The sequence below is a fragment of the Adiantum capillus-veneris genome, chromosome 19 (genome assembly GCF_014529385.1).
Source record: "Adiantum capillus-veneris isolate H3 chromosome 19, ASM1452938v2, whole genome shotgun sequence".
Taxonomy (NCBI): Eukaryota; Viridiplantae; Streptophyta; class Polypodiopsida; order Polypodiales; family Pteridaceae; genus Adiantum; species Adiantum capillus-veneris.
Window position 1 is genome coordinate 43,663,893 of NC_140949.1, and position 20,481 is coordinate 43,684,373.

Genomic DNA, 20,481 nt, shown 5'->3' on the forward strand with positions numbered 1-20,481 from the left:
ACACCAAGATGGGGATTTTCACATGGCCATATCAATGTGACTGTTTTACTATCTCCTTGTTTCGGCATGCACTCTCAAAACATTGTGGTCTTGGATCCTTGAGTACAAAATCTAGTATTTGTTCATAGCTAATGTTCTTTTAGTGACTGGCCTACTCAATATGCATGTATAATTTGCCCACTTGGGAATTTATGACAGCTCAGGAGGGAAAAAAGGGTCTCCCTATGAGTTGAAAATTTTTGCTATTAATTGTCCCCCACATTTGAAGCTGAATATCACACCTTTTGACTAAGAACTCCTACATATGTAAATAGCATTTTCCTAGAAGCAAGGAGAGCAAATGAATCTAACTGTATTTGCTTACCATAATTTTCCTTATGAATTAGTAACACTCCCAAGTGAAAAGGAAGAGCTACTTGCTAACTTCCATTCTTTAGAGTGTTTACTAATACCACTATAACAGATCTTACAAAGTTGGCAAATGCAAAGTCAGCTCTTATATATACCTTCATAAGTTGTGAATATTCTGAACTCACAAATTATAAGAGGGAATAAAGCACTCATAAAACTATAAAAGCAAAGGACACAAGAAAAGAAAAAAGAAAAAACTAAATCACTCTATTTGCTACGCAACAAAACTAGATAAAACAAAACATTATTAACTTAAAAATGCTTTTAGAAAAGGCATGTGCAAAATAAGTTGAGGCAGCTTACTTGGCTAAAACTTGAAAAACAACTTTAAACAGAAAAAAATAAGGCATCTTAAAAACTCTTAATTGATATCATTCAGCCACTCTTACTTGAAGACTAACCAGTCTATGAAGAGAAGGTATATTTTCTTTTTTAAGAGATGATGGTAAGACATTCACCTACATTACATGCCGTGAAATATCAATCCTATATTCACCATGTACATACATGGTACTGAGATGCGCGCGCGCACACACACACACACACCCTGTTTTGTAACACTTGTAACTATTTAAAAGTGTACTCTAAGGCAAAATAGTTTAAGTGACAATCGTAGAAACATCCGAATCAAATTCATGGTTTTAAATTTAATGAGAGAGAGCCAGCAAAAAGAGTTTACCTACAGTTTTATATAATTTGAAGAGTGTTTACATTAGGTCCCTATCTTAACTTGAAGACTTAAAAAGGTTTTCAGATTTGTAATGAATTCTGAGAAGAGTTGATGTATCACTGTGTCTTTGCTGGGAGTATCTTACCACTACATGTGCCAAATCCCACTGTGAATCCATCTCCCTGCCATTAGCCAAAAACCACAAATTTTGAGACTCAAAAAAACATTGATTGTATGCCAAACGGCGTGTGCGCCTACGCACGCTTGGGTGGGTGGAGAGAGTGTGTTAAACTTAGAGAGTTATGACTCCCATCTCAATCCCCATGGCACTTCTAAAGCAACAATACCAAAAGAACAGTCAAAACTGTACCTTGCAGCAACCCGAGAAGATCACCTCATCCCCATCTTCAAGGTACTTCCTTACCCCACCATGTTCTAAAGTAAACTCTTCTTGCCCATTTGAAGTCTGCTCAAGCAAACACGCCAGGCTGTCCCTATCCTGTTGTAATAAGTCACCTGTTAGTTTCCACAAAAAGACAGGACTTGTAATAGGAATACTTGACTTACTGGCTTACCGGACCGCTGATGGTTCCACTTGCCAACAGATCACCTGTTCTCAAGTTACATCCGTTTATTGTGTGATGTGTGAGCTGTTGCGCCATAGTCCAATACCTATCAAATTTCAATCTCTCTCTCTCTCTCTCTCTCTCTCTCTCTCTCTCTCTCTCTCTCTCTCTCTCACACACACACACACACAAGGGTACAGGCCCTTTGGTAAAATTGCATGTTCAAAAGCCACATGACAATGTACAACCATAGGTGAAAAAACCCCTCAAGATCTTTAGGCAAGACAAAGCTAGGTGAAAAACCATAGGTGAAGATTTGTGCAAATAGGGAAGATAGGAAGCTGAAGAGGTTTTGACTTCAGAACAGAGCTGCACAAATCTGCCTCTGATAACTACCGCACCTAACCACCGGCACACACCACCAGGATGGCGAAGAGCTGGACCACCATCCACACCCATGATAACTGCCCACACTCAAGATCTTAAAAACCAAAACCACTGCCCAAGAGAAAGGACCAACACCAATACTTGCATCAAAATCTTCTAACCCACCCCAGGACAGGCCGATAAGAACCCAGGAGAGGCCCATCACCAGAACTCGGAGGGAAGAACATGGAGAGAGCCACCAGCTTGCATAAAAAAATCCACCATAACAGGACAACGGAACTTTCGCTTGAGCAACTTCAACAAGGTAGGACAAGGTTCTTAATGAACAGAGATACCGCTTTCTTTCCTGTCTAACTAGAGCAATGTGCCCAACCAAAAAGAGAGAGAGTCCACACGAGACATGAAGTGGCACAGTTCCACTCCCAGACTGCAACAGCCCCTCAGTATTTCTTTATATTGCTCTGACAAAGTACAACTCTATGGCTCTGCTCTGCTTCTCCACACGGTAGAATGCCAGAGAGAGAGAGAGAGTGCCCACACAGCATATTTAAAATCCCTAGGCATAGCTATCGAATTGCCATGTCAGCAGCAGTTTTTGCGAGACGCGAGTTGTTCGTTCAAAGAGGGTTCCCACGCTGTAATAGGTAACCTCGGTTGAAATCAATGCTTCCTTCATAAAGGATTGTCATCACATCCTTGGAACTGTTGTAAGCAAACTCTAATATGTTGTTGGGCAATTAATTTACGCTCTGTGGTTTTTACCATCAATCTTTTGGAGGATCGGTAGTACTTAAATTTGGACTATGATGGCACTCATAAAATATTTGGCACCTAGAGGATAGTATGTGTTTCCACAGACTCGGACAGTTAATTAGAACCTTTGCCCTTGAAAGATATGACCACTCTTTAGAGAATAACTGTGTGAAGTTATGACCATAAGTTTTTAAATGTCTCATTAGCTTATGTGACCACCCTCGCAAACAACTCTAGTTCTGCTGCTTGGGTAACACGAGTAAAGTCTTACCAGTTTGCGCAGCCAATCTATTGCACACTTTGAGATGCATGAAAACATACATAACTAAACATAATTGGCTAACATTTTGTACTGACAAACAAGCTTTTCCTCTTTAGAGCTAGTTTATCTCTTCTCTCTATAGCAATTTATTTTGAACGTTCACTCTAGATTGTAAGAAAATTGACAATTGGTGGAATAAGAAACTTACAAATATTTAAAATTGGTTCGACATGTGACAGACTTCTTCTCATCTCCGACTGGTTTGATTGCGACCTTCAAAATCGAAAAGATCATGCTCAATAATGCTTAACAACCCAAAAGCTTAAAGCAGCATTCGTTGAAAGAAAGCCTGTAAACCTCAAGCGGTATGTCAAACGTGAAGCGGAAAGGTTCTGTTAAGTAAGGCAAACAAGGGGGATCCTGTTCAAACAAACAATCAATACCATATTGCATTGATACTTAATGTTGAACTATCAGGCACTCCTGAAAAGCATGATAGCATCATGATACCTGCTTAGGAGCATCACACTTAAAAGGTTCCAAAGCCTCGAGAGTTACGATCCATGGCGAGATGCTAGTTCCTGGTAATTTGTAAACAATAAGGTAATGAATGCATGGACTTCCGCAAGCACAATAAGCTAGCTAATGAAACTCTGACTCACCGAAACTCTTCCCAAGGAATGGTCCAAGAGGCTGAGCCTCCCAAAACTGTATGTCGCGAGCTGCGAGGAGCATTGAAAAGTTTTCATCACAAACACGACTGGTAAGCGAAGACTTGTAACTTTATAATGAGACTGTCTTCCAATACTGTCAAGAAAAGAAAGTTTTGTGCCACACTATGCTTACCACTCCAATCATTCATTAATACCAAACCAAAAATATGATCATAAGCATTCTCAATTGTCACACGGTCTCCGAGTTCACATCCTGGACCTACAAAAAAAGCCTGTAGACAAAGGAATATCTTTATAATAACTTGGAAAAAACCGAATACAGTATGACGAATTGAGAACAATTTTACCATTTCAAGCTCATAATCTAGACGTCTAGAAGGGCCAAAATATGGTGGAGTCTTTCCATCAGGAGTAGGTGGAAATGACTGTCCCCTAAAAATAACAAAATACTCAATTATCAAGTATCCAAACTTTCCACCGAAGTAACAGTTTGTGTTCAAAGATTACATTGGCCGGGTTATGTCTGTCCCTGAGACCACCACAGAGGATGCTCTTCCATGGTAAGCCACTGGCAAATGAAGCCTGCAATTACAAAACAATAATCAAATGCTAGACCTTTAAATGTTTGCAGTAAATTGAGACCTAAGAGACTACAATTAAAAGAACAACAACAACCAACACTTGCAAAGGCGTGCATTCACTTTGGAATGCCAAGAAATTTTTAAGTTTTATTCTAATTTCTTATATTACACCCAACCAAACTACTCTTTACTAGCAACAAAATTCTCTAGTTTTTTTATCAAGATTTACATTTGCAGCCCTTTCCCATACAGAGATGGCTAGATATATCACAAAAGATCCAGATACACCTATAAAGGAAAAGGCAAGTTATAAACTGATTATTGTTGTCCACAAGATAATATACCCATCAGCTCCATGATCCATCATACATGTGTTTGACAAAATACTGTACATTCCCACGCTACCGTATTATTAGGTTATGGTCATAGACTAAAAGCCACATAGTTTGTCTAGCTGGGTATCCATTCCATGGATGAATACTTTTGAGAGGTTTGTACTCATTTAGGAGCTTTTTACCCTTGACCTTTGCTATACTCACTCATTGCCCTCTGCCTTGTGATTGTGATTAATCTTGCTAAATAATTCAGTTGTTATCAAGTGCGTGCTTGCCTACCAATACTATGTCACTATGGCCCTCTCTTAAATCCTTTTAGTCAGCATGTATATATCACATCAACTTTAAATAAAATGTGATAGTTCATGCTCTAATCATAACCCTGATCTCTCACTAACCCTGATCTCTAATAAAACGTGATAGTTCATGCTCTAATCATACTAACCCTGATCTCTCACAAATCCAAAAATGAGCAATTGATATTCGACTTACATCAAGCTTAAGTTATTACATGCAGCACAATTGAAAGATTAGACAAAAACGATCACATAATCGCAATCCTTTTTTGTTAACCTTGCATTAGTGAATGAGACTTTATAATATTGATGTTTTCTTTCTCTAAATAAACAGAGAGAACTTAATGGAAACATAGATAGGCAATCTAAGCGGAGAGATAGAGATCTCTATAGAGAATGATAGATCTATTTATAAAGATGTAGATCTGATAGAGAGTTAAAGAGATGATAAGTAGATGTGACGGGATTTAGGGTTAGGGTTTTTACGTCAAGGTCATAGACATAATTAATCATTGTGTCCATTTGGCCAGTCACAATCTCTCTCTCTCTCTCTCTCTCTCTCTCTCTCTCTCTCTCTCTCTCTCTCTCAGCATAGATAGGCAATCTAAGCGGAGAGATAGAGATCTCTATAGAGAATGATAGATCTATTTATAAAGATGTAGATCTGATAGAGAGTTAAAGAGATGATAAGTAGATGTGACGGGATTTAGGGTTAGGGTTTTTACGTCAAGGTCATAGACATAATTAATCATTGCGTCCATTTGGCCAGTCACAATCTCTCTCTCTCTCTCTCTCTCTCTCTCTCTCTCTCTCTCTCTCTCTCTCTCTCTCTCTCTCAGTGTTGTTCAATTGTGCCATGTGTGAGGGATTACCTGAGACTTGGAGATTGTCTAATATTGTGCCCATCTTCAAGGCTGGTGACCCTACAGAGCTTGGGAACTACCGCACTATCATGGTTGGATACACATTGGCACGGTTGTATGCATCCATCCTGGAGCAACACTTGAGTAATTGGGCAGAGGGCGAGGGGGTACGAGCAAAGGGTCAAGCCGGCTTCAGGAGGGGTTTCTCCACTCTTGATCATATTCTGACACTCAAGGCCATCATTGAGGAGGGCAGAGCACATGGGAGACGAATATATTGTAGCTTTGTGGACTTTCGTAAAGCATTTGACATGGTACCAAGAGCTCGATTGATGCGCAGACTGCAGGATATGGGGGTGCCCATAGAGGTGATTTGGGGGATTATGGCCTTATACAGATCAGTGATGGGATGGGTACGCACTCCGGAAGGGGTATCTGATTTAGTTCACTCTACCATTGGAGTGAAACAGGGCTGCCCATTGTCTCCTACTCTATTTGGTATATATGTTGATGAGGTGTCTGATTACATAGATAGAGAGGGTGACAGAGGTGCACAGCTGGCAGGGACGTGGATCCCATTGTTGCTATATGCTGATGATATTGTGCTGATATCTGACTCACCAGAAGGTATGCAACGACAGTTGGATGCACTACGCAATTTTGCAGAGGATAGTGGATTGTGTGTAAACCTAGGTAAAACCAAGGTTATGGTGTTTAACACCACACCGCAATGGGTCAGGAGTTCAGTACCCACTTTCAAATATGGTCAGGAGATTGTGGAGTATACTGATGCATACACTTACCTGGGGGTAGTCTTTACTGGGCCGAGATTTTCCTTGAGAAGAGCAACAGAGACTAGACTAAGTAGAGCTGGTGCGGCTCTGGGAGGAATGGAGAGGATGTGTTCACAGGTTCAGTTCCAAGAACCTAGGACAAAGTTATGGCTCTTTGATACTTTGGTTGCCTCTACTATGTTATATGGGGTGCAGGTTTGGGGATCTTCTATAGGCCAGGATGGGTGGAGGCGTATGGAGAAGCCCCTGGTATCTATGATCTCTCGGCTGATTAGAGCCAAGGTTTCTATACCGCATGATATCATTCGAGCGGAATTAGCTGCCCCCCCTGTGGAGATTGAGGCGCTCACAAGATCAATCTCCTTTGTACACAGTCTGTGGGATACTACCAGAGACAGATATGCCAGGGTGGCTCTAGAGTCCTCCAAACAATTAGCTCTTAACGAGGATACATCATGCTGGTATGCTCAGATGACATCATGGTTTCAGACACATGGTTTCACCATGGACAGGTTGCCTCCTTTTCAATACTCTCTTCAGGCACCCTTGAGGTCTCTGACACGGGTAGAGATTAATAGACTCATCCGTCAGGATTTGATCCAGTTGGACACGAGGAGGACATGGATAGAGCCATTACAAGAGTTGGGCACAAAGATGGCTTTCTATAGAGGGCATCTTCTCCACCTCACGGGCGATGGGTTTGTAATTCGACCTAGCTATATGGACACGCATCTTTCGCATGGTTTGCGTTGTGCCATTGGCCAGATATGCACGTCCTCGCATCAACTCGAGATTGAGACTGGCAGATTCAGAGGGACACAAGCAAATAACAGAATATGCCGCTTATGCCATCTAGAGCCAGAGACAGAAGTACATTACATATGTCATTGCACACTGTACTATGAGATACGAGGTCGTTTTCACTGTCTATTCAGAGAAGGTTTTGGGCCTCTATCTAGGGTCATGAGTTATGAGGATCAAAGATGTCTTGGGCTTTATCTACTTGAGTTACACAAGCATAGAGAAACTTTACTGAGGAGAGGTGAAGAGAGACATCCCCAGAGACAGATCACAGATTTCTTTACACTGGATACTATACACCCAGAAGAACAGACAGAGGAGCAACCAGCGACGGTGGAGAGGTCTACCCGCACTACAAGCATTCTCATAGACCGAGCTTTGGAGCTAGGGAGATCTAGACGACCCCGAGGGAGGAGAGGAGCTACACAATTTCGAAGGAGGCTATGGAAAAAGATTCAAGCCATACTCTTTCGTCGTCCAGAGTGCAGATGAAGATGGATCTCTACTCCCCTCCCATATTGTCTTCACATTGTACTGCTTAATTTAGGATCCCCGCAGTATTTATATTTATATTTTGTTATCCTAGTTTAATTTATTTTGTTAATCTGACCTTGTATCAGATGCACCGCATTGTAACTTTCTGGTCTCATAGGTCATTTTGGCCTTTTGAAGACGTTAATATAACATTTCATTTTCTCTCTCTCTCTCTCTCTCTCTCTCTCTCTCTCTCTCTCTCTCTCTCTCTCTCTCTCTCTCTCTCTCTCTCTCTCTCTCTCTCAGAGTCCTGCTACTAAATATGTGTGTTAGGTCACATTTAGTGAGTTTACGTATTTATTACCATTTATTAGGCCATTTATGGGATTGTGGGGTTTTGCTGCAGGTATGGCAAATCAGAGATTTGCCTATAAATGTCCCCCCCCCCCCCCTCCTGCCCCCATGTACTTTTGATATATGTTATCAGTACAAAGATCCAACATTTGGGCACATTCTCTGTCTCTAGCGTTTTGCTATTGCCAACGTTTTACAGTGTGCAATAATCTCTCTCTCTCTCTCTCTCTCTCTCTCTCTCTCTCTCTCTCTCTCTCTCTCTCTCTCTCTCTCTCTCTCTCTCTCTCTCTCAAGTGTGGTAGATTGGTTATGCCATTTCCATCTCGAATAACAGGTCTTGAGTTCAACTCTCCTCGTCGGCTAGATCTTTAAGGTCTCTTGGGATAGTTTCCTACGACGTTAAAAAACTCTCTTCTTCTTCTTCTTCTTCTTCTTCTCTCTCTCTCTCTCTCTCTCTCTCTCTCTCTCTCTCTCTCTCTCTCTCTCTCTCTCTCTCTCTCTCTCTCTCTCTCTCTCTCTCTCTCTCTCTCTCGCGTGCGCGTACGCGTGCACGTTTTCCCTTAGCGATCTTCCTTACTCTAGCTAGCGCTCCTCCGTCATGTGCACACCCTCTCGGTGTAACATCGCCTACGGAGAGTTCTCGTGCCCGTTAGATGGGTTGTACGCTCTAGGTGCTTGATGACAAAGAGATTCATTGCAATAGATACGAGATCTATTGGCTGCCCGGTACGGAGAGGAGGTTTGCTCGAGGTTGCAGACAAGTTCATCGCCCGATTCACACTTTTCCGCTACACCTTTGACAAATCGGCCAAGTCCAACTGACACAACGGGATGATGTGGCATGCCCAACTGGAAGAGAAATGGCCGCTTCGACAAGAGAAAGTGAAGAACTAAACCTTAAAGAACTTATGAGCAGCGGTCGTAGGGGCTTAAAACACTGAAAACCCAAAGTTTGAACTCTGAGGATGAGTTCTGTAAAACATGTTGACGTGCTGACGCAGCATGTGTACGGATGTTGACGCGGCAGTTGCTGTATGAAACTTCCATGAATTGCGTTGGCTGTGCCACGTGGCAGGCTGTACGGATTTCTGCAATTTTCACTGACAGCTTTTGGAGTTTCTTGCGCTATCTTTTGGGAGCAGATGCTTTTGGGGTTTAGTGCTTTTGGGGAGCTGCTTTTAGGCAACCCTTGTGCTATTTATAAGGATCCTAGGGCCTCACTTTGCAAGACATATGGACGCAGAGTCTGAGAGCAGAGGACCCTCGACAGTTGTATTGTTGTGACAAAATAATAAAGAAATACCGTAAGGGGCGCCAATCTTTGGGGCCAATGCTTCTAAGCACGGAAATCCGTCGTGGCGTGAAATCTCTCTCTCTCTCTCTCTCTCTCTCTCTCTCTCTCTCTCTCTCTCTCTCTCTCTCTCTCTCTCTCTCTCTCTCTCTCTCATAACGTTCTTGAGTTCAACTCCTCGTCGGCTAGTCTTTAAGGTCTCTTGGGATAGTTTCCTACGACGTTAAAACTCTCTTCTTCTTCTTCTTCTTCTTCTTCTTCTTCTCTCTCTCTCTCTCTCTCTCTCTCATTTCTCTGCTCTACTGCGACCTGCCCGTCGCGACCTGCCGTGACAGTCCAAGCCGAGTCTGGTTCAGGCTGCCAAGGTGCGCCTGGGTCGGGTTGCCAAGGTGCGCTAGCTCTGGTTTCGGCCTCTGCCCAACAGTCGAGAAACCTACCGCCTGCAAATCTCAAGAAGTATAAAGCAAGTATTGTCAAGTACAGAACTCTGTCGACAGTGAGTTGACTCTGGTTCCTGCCTCGGCCTGCCCGACAGTCGAGAAACCTGACAAAGCAAGTTTTCTTCAAATACAGAGCTCTATCAACAGTGAGTTGGTTCTGGTTCGTGTGACAGTAAGCACTGGAGCCGACCTCAAGAAGTACAAAGCTTTGACAGTGAACATTTGCTGAGTGAGCATTTGTTTTGACAGTGAGCGTTTGTTTGGGCTAGCTTACACTGACCTTTCAATTTTGTTTGGTCTTCGACAGTAGCATTTGTTTGCTCTTCGAGAGTAAACATTTGATTGCTTCGACGACAGTAATTAGCCACAGACAAAGGCTCTTGCACAACAGATCGAAGATTTCTCAATCATGACTTCTTTCAATACACCGACCTCTGACACACGCAAGAGTTTTCTTGCTGTGGCAGCTGCGCCCAAGAAAGATCTCGCCGCTCGCCAAGATGCACGGATCACGGCCCTAGAGATTCAGATCCAAGAACTTGCTTTGGAGAATGCCGAGCTGAAAAATCGTTTGTGTAAGCTCGAGGATACAAAAGCAACGGAGAGTGAAACTTTACTCGCAAAGAAACTCGAAGTTGAAGCTTTTCTCATCGAGACTGTCAAGACAACTCAGAAAGAAGCCAATGAGACATCACATAAGAAGATTGAGAACGACATACAAGCAGCCTTACAAGAATGCCGGATACAAGAATCCCTTGCCCTCAAAATTAGGATTGGAGGACTCTCCTCACCATGGTGCACCGAGGAGGATTCCCTCGAAGAATCCATCATCAAGCTCAACAACATTCTTCAACCAATCAACATTGAGCCCGACACTGTCTCTTGGATCAACGACACACATAGGCATGTGCCTCTTGGACAGTGCATCCTCACTTTCAAGAACAAAGAAGAACGGACGAGGTTGCTGCGCCAATCATATCACCTCAAAGGGACAAAGCTTTGGATTGCCGAGGAATTGACTACAAACCAACTCAAGCACAAAGCAAGCCAGCTCAAAAAGATGCATGAAGCTCGTAAACAAGATAAATGGGCAGTCTACCGTGGCGGTAAAGCCATCATTCAAGAGTTTCGAACTCCCAAGCCAGCTCCCCCTCTACCTGACCCCCCCTAGGTTTTGTTTTTTGTCTTGTATCCTTTCCTTTTCCTTTACCCCTAATGGACCCTCAGTCCCTAACTGATATGTATCTAACGCCTCCACCCCGAAAACACAGATGTAATGTTTTTGTTTTGGTCCCATGGGTCATATCTGACCTTCGTGGACGATAATTAAATCTCTCTCTCTCTCTCTCTCTCTCTCTCTCTCTCTCTCTCTCTCTCTCTCTCTCTCCGCTCAGTGATTTTGTAGTTTTTGTTCGTGTGTTGCTATTGATTTCTTGCTTGGAGGCTCCAAGCCTGTAACAGTGGTATTAGAGCTTCAAGCGTGTGCTTTTCTGAAAGCATATTGGTCCTTCAAGAGTAAACAGACCAGTCCAGATTTTGTTTGTCAAAGAATCTTTGCGTCCTTGCCCCGGACTTATTAGCCACACGCACCCTTAGGCCATCGCGCATCGAACGCAGCTCCCCATCTTCATGGCTCTGTCTTAAGGGGCATAAGCCATAAAGAACTCAAGTGCTGACGTAGAACAGCAGCAAACAGTTGGCATACTATCTGTTTCACGCTACAAATGAGAAGCATGTCAAAACACCATAGATACCTGGGTGAATCAAAGCCAAGCCAGAATTCTCCGATTAAAAAGAAAAATCACCCATAAATAGACTTCTGGTCATCATCCCCAAGATAGTATACCTTCAGCTTCATCACGCAAGGTAATCAATAGATACTAGGACACTGATGTAACATCATCACTGTCCAGTAGTGAGCGTAGAACCAGGGAACAACAGGAACAACATGTACTTCCCAATTCCACCGCATAACCCCCCCCACACACACACCCATGCACATCTATGTTTAGGAAAAGGTCTGGTCTCTGTATACAATAGCACCATGCTTACCAGTTTGGAGGAAGTGCAAACTCTCCACGGAAAATCTTGGAGCAGTTTTTTGTGTGATGCTCAGAACAAAAGAAGTCAGTGTAGTCGCCAATTGCTGCCGGTACCTCCATTTTGACTTCATTCTAACATATTCAATCATGGTGAAATCATCAAAACTCAAAAAATATGGTCCAACAGATATGCACAAACACACACCTAGACGAAACGAGGATCTGTTCAAATTCTCTCAGAAAAAAATGCAACTTACCATGGGAATCAATGCCCTCTTTTTGAGATCTGAATTGTCTTGCAGAGTGGGAACTTCTCCTACCATTTAAAACCAGATGCAACATATTATACCAACATAGGGAACTTTTCTGTTGCAAGTTTTGATAAAAGCTTGATTATAATAAAATGTTAAGACTCAGGAAGTTAATATGAAAAAGGTGCCTTGGAATGTGTATTTATGAATCTTAGATCTACAACATGGCTGAAGGAACTTGTCTAACATGGCATGCCACCTTAACAAGTGATTAAGCAATTCATCTGCTCTTCAGAATTACTTGTCATACAAAAGGACACGTATCAAAATCAAGCGTTTAGGGAAGGTGATATGTCAATATTACACAACATTCACAAGACCTTATTCAAAAAAATTCACAAAAATGGGTTTCTGATCAGCTGCTATAATTACCTGAAAGAAGCTGTTGAACAGTTGCTCGTGCCTCTTTCCACGCTGGCCTTCCCATGGCCATGAACGAATTCAAGGTTGTCTGGAAAAGCCAAAAATTAAAGCCTCTTTTCAATTACCTACAACTAAATCATTGCGTTCAAGCTTAAAAGACCAGAGCAATCAGGCAGCTCTTCATCATCTCAGCTGTCTCCTTGAGACATTGGCCTACTTCAATCCTCGAATCAAACTACCAATTTTAAGCCATCAGCCTTATGCAATTTTCCAGGTAACCACCATCAAGCATGCGCTCTTCTCATGTTTCAGCAAGTACAGGTGGATCATGTGTTCCTCTTCAAAACCTCTCCCTTACATTTGCCCACGAGTTGGATGAGGTGTGTGTGTGTGTGTGTGTGTGTGTGTGGTGTGTGTGTGTGTTTTGGGTCCAATTGATGCCTTTGATAGATACGAGATTTGGGGCACAATACCTCTGAGAAGCAGCAGGACGATGAGAGCAAGGGGCCGTTAAAGAGGCCAGCGGTAGCGATGGCGCTAAGATCCAAAACATGGTCTCCAATGGCGATGCCGGGGCGGGGAGCAGCAGACGCCGAGGGACGGAAGACCCCATACGGCAAGTTGTGGATTGAGAAGGGAGAGTCCGCGGGGACGGGAACAATGCAGGTCGCCATTAAGGATGCCGAAGTCGAGCGGGAGAGTGAACGAAGTATATAGCGTGCTTTTTGCTTCTTACTGAGAGCACGAGGTTTATTCTTTTCATGCACGTGACCAGCAAGTATGTATATTTTTATGCGTTCAAGCGTCACCTTTATATAGGATGGATGATGGGGCAGCATTCCACGAGTAACACTCATCATTAAATGGGGTGGTGAGTGGGATCCAAGGATGGGACGAGAGGACAGAATCTCTAAAGGAGTAAACCCAGACAGCACAAAAAACGAGGGCGTATGGAGGCTTCCACAACTCGCGAGGGCATATGAAAGCTCCCACCGAGTTTTGAACCTGCGACCTGGCATACCCTCCACACTATCTTGCACGGGCATGCTCAAATGGGATCGACGGTTGAGGTGATCTGGGCCGTCGGATGCGCGTTCGGTAAATTCGGGGCGTTTGGTAAATTCGGGAAGAAAAGTAAATTCGGGCAGGCTTGTAAATTCGGATCGATCCGCAGCCATGTCTCGAACCCCCGACTTCCCCACCACGAGCCATGTGCACTAACCACTACACCCTCATGCGCACGTTGAAATATAGGCGATTCGATTATGTCATATTGTAAATGTGGGCCGATTAGTAAATTCGGGGCAAATTTGTAAATTCGGGCAAATTGGTAAATTCGAGGCAACCTTAGATCTGACGGTCCATAATTGACGCACGTCGCTTTTTCCTCCTCCACCATTGATCCCATTTGACCATGCTCGTGTGATATAGTGATGAGGCTGACATACTAGGTTACAAATCATGTGAGCTAACCACTTCACCTCGCGTGCACGTTGTGTACACCAACTCACGCTTATAGCCGTATATTGTGAGCCACATGCGGTGCCCAAGTTTTTGGGGTTTAATTCGTGTCTGGGTTTAGTTTTAATATGACGCCTACGATTGCGATTGCTCGATTTTTGTGCATGGACTTTGGACTCGTGGATCCCCCCCTTCACTTGGTGTTACTTAGCCCTGAGGGTTGGCATTGGGGCCTCTAGTGTTGGCTTGTTATTTGCCATGCGGCCATAGGCATGGGATCAATGGTCCCAATGCTAACACACTCCTCACTTAAAATAGGTTGTACATCACAAAGAACTAATTTTGCGATGTTGCATGACTAGGGTTAGAACCCCCACCATTGGCTAGAGAGGCCAAGGCCTTCATCAACCTGCTCATGTGTCTCTTCTTTTCCTTAACATGAGTCCTTAATCACCAACACTAATCCCAAGATAATAAAAACTAATCTTGGGATCAATGGCCCTCTCTCCTCTCTTATGAATCGTATATATATATGACATACTCTTTCAAAAACTCATTTCTCTCTCATTAGATTTCCCTTTGGCTATGGTTAATAATCAACTAAGGCTAATAAAGCTTTGATGTTCTCTCCCTCTCTCTCTATAAATTCTCTCTCTAGAGAGAGAGTGTGTATATATAAAGATAGATATTATATATTCTCTCTATAGAGAGAGATACTATATAGGGAGAGAATATATAGTATAATAAATTTATATATATACACTCTCTAGAGAGAGAATATATAGTATCTATCTCTCTCTTAGTGTCATAAAATCTAATATCTAACCAACCCAAATGATTTTCTCATATTAAATTGATCACTTAATGTGGGAGAATAAACGGGAACAAGTGTTAAGATATAGATATGTGCTTATAGATCTATCTCAACACGGGGCCAATGGTAAAGGGGCCCAAAAGGGAGATGGTCTATCAAAGAGCAAGGCTAACCAATGGAGCATAAGACCTTAGGGTTAGCTTCATTGAAGACCTCCAATAAATGTGTAAAAAAGTCCTTTGACCTTAGGTAAGCTAGGGCTGAGCTTGAGGTGGGAACCCGGCCCAAGCTCGAGGTGCTTGTCGTGCTTGAGGTGCTTGATTAAGATGCTTGAGGTGCTTGACTGGCTCCATGCTTGAGGTGCTTGACTTGCTGCATGATTAAGGTACTTGAGGTGCCTTGAGAAGCTTGCCTGAGATGCTTGCGGGAACACCCCCTAGTTCAAGTGCTTTGTCATGCTTGGTGAGTAAGGTGCTTGCTCACCTAAAGTCAAAAGCATTCCTACAAGAGGGGGGGCGAGCCCTTTTCCTAGGGGCTAGAGAGAGAACACCCACTCACACACACAAGGGAAGCCCCAACTTGAAGAGGCAGCAAGGACACATGTCAGGTCCCTACCCATGTTACCTTCATGTGTTGCTTGAAGCCTATTGGCTAGGCTTCAAAGGGGTCCAATGATAAATTACTTGAATTATCTAATTGATTTTGGATTTATCAAGTCCTCTCTCTCAAAGGGGAAAGGGGGACACTTGTCCCAAGGCTACCCATGTTGCTTGTAATGGCTCCTGCTTGTGATTGGCTAGGCCTGGAGGGGTCCAATGAGCTTCAAGCATGAGCTACAAGGGGGGGTCGACCCAAGCTAGCTAGGGGCTTGCTTGAGGGGTATACTCACCCACACACACTCACAAGCACTCTCATTGTGTGCTATGCAAAGGGCAAGAGCTCCCTCTCCAAGTAAGTAGAGGTTGAGAGCCTACACCAACACTCTTGGCTATGGAGTGCAAATCCAACCAAGAGCCATGCTTCAATGCTTGAGCTTGTCATCTCCTTCTTCTTCATTACTATGCTATTATGTATGCTAGCAACAAGAGTATGATAAGTGAGGAACTAGTTCTTTCTCCTATGAAATGTTTCTTCTTCCTCTTCCCTACCCTCATTCCCTGCTAGCTCTCTCCACCTTCGAAGGTGTTTGAGGTCTTGGGACTGAGGCTTGGGACAATTAAAGCTTTCTTCAAGTTCATGTTATGCTATGATTGTGATGCATGAAGCTTTTCATCTTCATTGCATCACCTAGGTCACAAGGAACACAAAGAATGTATTGTAACAAGTCTCTCTTAATGGGAGAAATCATAATACAAATGCCTATTGGAGGGGAGACCGGCTCCACATAAATCCGGTCCTCAACTGTTGTCATGTTCTCTAAATTCTCTCTCTTGCAAAAGTATTGTTCATGCCAAGTTGACTAATTGCTATGATTATGTTGCTATCTTCAATTATGTCTACCCGCTATGCTCACAAAGTTATTTCTCGAAAGTATTCTCATTAATTTTCGCTATTCTCAAGTTGAATAGGCTAATTCCATTACACTTAGCCATATAAATATATAGTATGGTATATTTATATATATACACCCTCTCTAGAGAGAGACTATATATTCTCTAGAGAATATATAGTCTCTATCTTATAGTTTCTCTCTCTCTAAGAGCTCTAGAGAATATATAGTCTCTCTCTCTCTAAGAGCTCTAGAGAATATATAGTCTCTCTCTTAGAGAGAAAGAGAGATAGATCTCTCTAGAGAATATAGTCTCTCTCTCTAAGAGAGAGATAGATACTATATATTCTCTCTAAAGATGTATATATATAGATATACTATACACTTTTTCTATATATAGAGAGTGTGTGTATAAAAAAAAAAAAAAATATATATATATATATATATGCACTCTATGCAGAGAGAGAGTGTATATTATATATCCTCTCTCTATATAGAAAGTATATATATATGGATACACTCTCTCTCTGCATAGAGAGTGCATATATATCTCTCTCTATATAGAAAGTATATATATATATGTGCACTCTCTACATATATATATATACTTTCTATATAGAGAGATATATATGCACTCTCTATGCACTCTCTACATATATAGAGAGTGCATATATATCTCTCTATATAGAAAGTATATATATATATGTAGAGAGTGCACATATATATATATACTTTCTATATAGAGAGATATATATGCACTCTCTATGCAGAGAGAGAGAGTGTATCCATATATATATATATATACTTTCTATATAGAGAGAGATATATATGCACTCTCTATGCATAGAGAGAGTGTATCCATATATATATATACTTTCTATATAGAGAGATATATATATGCACTCTCTATGCAGAGAGAGAGTGTATCCATATATATATATATATATACTTTCTATATAGAGAGAGGATATATAGTATGCTCTCTCTCTGCATAGAGAGTGCATATATATATATATAATATAGTATATCTCTCTATATATACACTCTCTCTAAAGAGAGAATATATAGTATCTCTCTCTCACTCTCTCTCTAGAGAGAGAGTGTATAGTACATTTATATATGTAGTATCTCTTTCGTAGGGAAAGAGATAGATACTATATATTCTCTCTCTAGAAAGAGAGTGTATATATATAGATAAACTATGTACTCTCTCTATATATAGAGAGTGTATATACATATGCACTCTCTATTTAGAGAGAGAGAGAGAGAGAGAGTGTGTGTGTGTGTGTATATATATATATATATATATATATATATATATATATATATATTAGAGAGAGACAGTAAACGGCTTCACCCTTGGGCAATAGCGCATCACGATTAGAGAGAGAGAGAGAGAGATACTTGGACTGCCATGTCAACATGCATAAGGGTCCTCATTTCCGGTTTAAAATAATATGACTCTATTATCAAATTGCATGACAAATTTTGCATGAACATAACACAAGTATAGACCAGCATAAAACTTGAAATTTTTTGTGTAAGGCATTTGTCACATAAATTTAATTTCTAACCCATTTCCTAGTTAGCAGTAATACAATGTATAATTCAAGAGAAAGCACTAACTAACATGCAAGGTGTTTGCTTGGATATGTTTGTAGTCAAAGATTCCTTTGATTGACAAATTGGTGCAGATTAGAAGTTGTAAACTTGGATTTGAAAGAGAGCAAAGCTGAAGACCTTATTCAATTTAGAAGTCACATTTGTAACTAGTCCAATGTCTTAAAATCCAACAATGACCATAGCTTGTTGTTTGCATGGATTTGCAATTTTTCTTATTCTCTGTTAGCGAGTAGTCACAACGGACGTTTGTAGCATAGCTATCTGACAGAAATGTAATGTGTCAATACTCAGGGAAGTGACTCGGATGGGGCACGAAGACTCTTTGAGGTTGTCAGCCCTCAAGAAGTGAATCTAATAAGCAAAAACAACAACTCAACAAGCAAGTCACCACTCCCATATCAAAAAATCTACCTATGTCCTTTCTCTCTGCTCTCGGTTATCTCACCATTTTGGTGACTAAATGGACTTAGATCGTCACAAAACTTTAAGGGAAGCTATATTAGGTCTAAGGGTCATATCTACAAAGTCTAGTTGCAATCTGACAAGGTACCAAATCCCAATCCATCATGGTCCAGGTCATAAAAAATGCAGCTAAACAATCGAGATATGTCGCACTAAGGTCTACGAACACTCTCCTATGGTCAAAACGTAAAAAAATAGTGATTTAGGCACTCAAATCTTAAGATTAAGCTCATAGACATGTACTCACAAACTACAACAAAACTTAATGTGCTTACACTTGAATGTAAGAGCATAAAAAGAGGAACATAATGCAAGTTTTAGAATTGAAATTGGATTGCCCAATCATTAGATATGATGATTACAAATCTGAGCTGAGAAGTCGCTTGAGTGTACATACAACAGAGATTCTTTGCTTCAAAAGATAAGCCTCTCTTTCATAATAAGGTTGTTGTCTTTTATACCTAGGGCTTTCTAAATGGCCAGTGGCCAGGCTCACATGGGCCTTTACACATATCATGAAAGAATTACAATTCAGGAAATAGATCTGCTACTATGGAATCAAGATTTACATACATTGTAGCTACACTAGCTGAGAAAAATAATAGAGCACAAATATATAAAAAATGTGGTGTCCAACTAAGCGGGCATTCGTATGTTGAAATGGCTAAACACGCCCCCCTTCTTAGCTTGTGTCGCCCCTTGACACAACCATTTGCAATCTTGTTGTTAGGGTTGCCTTTAGGTTCTTCTTTAACGTGATTCTTTAGCTTTGAAGTTTCTTGGTCGTTGATGACACTCCCCTCTTCCTTGAGTGATCTATATCTATTGTGTTCTTCTTGATACGTGAGTTTGGCTTCTATTGTTGACACAATTTTACATTTTTTTACTCATTCTCCTTTTCGTTGCTATTTTGGTGGTGAAGATGGCTATTGGTGTTGCCTGCCTTTTTGGGAATTGAGCCTCTTTGGGTAGTTGACTTTATGATGTGTCTTACTTGCGGGTTCCACTACAATGCAGGTCCTCTGCAATATTACACCAACTTGGAAGCATTGTGTTTTATTGTTGTTGGACTCTCTCTTGTTGAACTTGTCATTGCTTGTCAGTCGTTTTGGTATGCCCTTCTTTGACTTGCCATTATTGTTGAAGCTATGTTGTTGTCCTCAAAGATAAGAGTTTCTATCGGCAAGTATAGTTGAGACCTGCATATGTTGCTCCAACTCTTTGACGAATGATATGGGTATCTAAGAGCTCTAGAGAATATATAGTCTCTCTCTCTTAGAGAGAGAGATAAATCTCTCCAAAGAGAATGTATATATATAGATATACTATACACGTTTTCTATATATATATATATATATATATATAATATAGTATATCTCTCTATATATACACTCTCTCTAGAGAGAGAGAGTGTATAGTACATTTATGTATGTAGTAGAGTGTGTGTGTGTGTGTGTATGTATATATATATATATATATATATATATGAGAGAGAGAGAGTGTGGACGGCTTCACCCTTGGGCAATAGCGGATCACGATTAGAGAGAGAGAGAGAGAGAGAGAGAGAGATACTTGGACTGCCATGTCAACATGCATAGGGGTCCTCATTTCCGGTTTAAAATAATATGACTCTATTATCAAATTGCATGACAAATTTTGCATGAACATAACACAAGTATAGACCAGCATAAAACTTGAAATTTTTTGTGTAAGGCATTTGTCACATAAATTTAATTTCTAACCCATTTCCTAGTTAGCAGTAATACAATGTATAATTCAAGAGAAAGCACTAACTAACATGCAAGGTGTTTGCTTGGATATGTTTGTAGTCAAAGATTCCTTTGATTGACAAATTGGTGCAGATTAGAAGTTGTAAACTTGGATTTGAAAGAGAGCAAAGCTGAAGACCTTATTCAATTTAGAAGTCACATTTGTAACTAGTCCAATGTCTTAAAATCCAACAA

General features: G+C 41.3%; 1 protein-coding gene across 1 annotated transcript; it reads right to left on the bottom strand.

The window, feature by feature from the left end:
• Positions 1 to 1,028: 1,028 nt before the first annotated feature.
• On the bottom strand, positions 1,029 to 13,412 carry LOC147433914 (fumarylacetoacetase). The gene is made up of 14 exons (XM_086490537.1): positions 13,142 to 13,412; positions 12,678 to 12,756; positions 12,252 to 12,310; positions 12,005 to 12,126; positions 4,231 to 4,305; positions 4,071 to 4,155; positions 3,896 to 3,995; positions 3,712 to 3,771; positions 3,560 to 3,630; positions 3,407 to 3,469; positions 3,258 to 3,322; positions 1,657 to 1,753; positions 1,452 to 1,580; positions 1,029 to 1,263 (listed from the first exon to the last, which is right to left on the bottom strand). The coding sequence occupies exons 1-14, from the start codon at positions 13,340 to 13,342 to the stop codon at positions 1,198 to 1,200; spliced, it is 1,272 nt and encodes a 423-aa protein (XP_086346663.1). The 5' UTR covers positions 13,343 to 13,412; the 3' UTR covers positions 1,029 to 1,197.
• Positions 13,413 to 20,481: the final 7,069 nt, after the last annotated feature.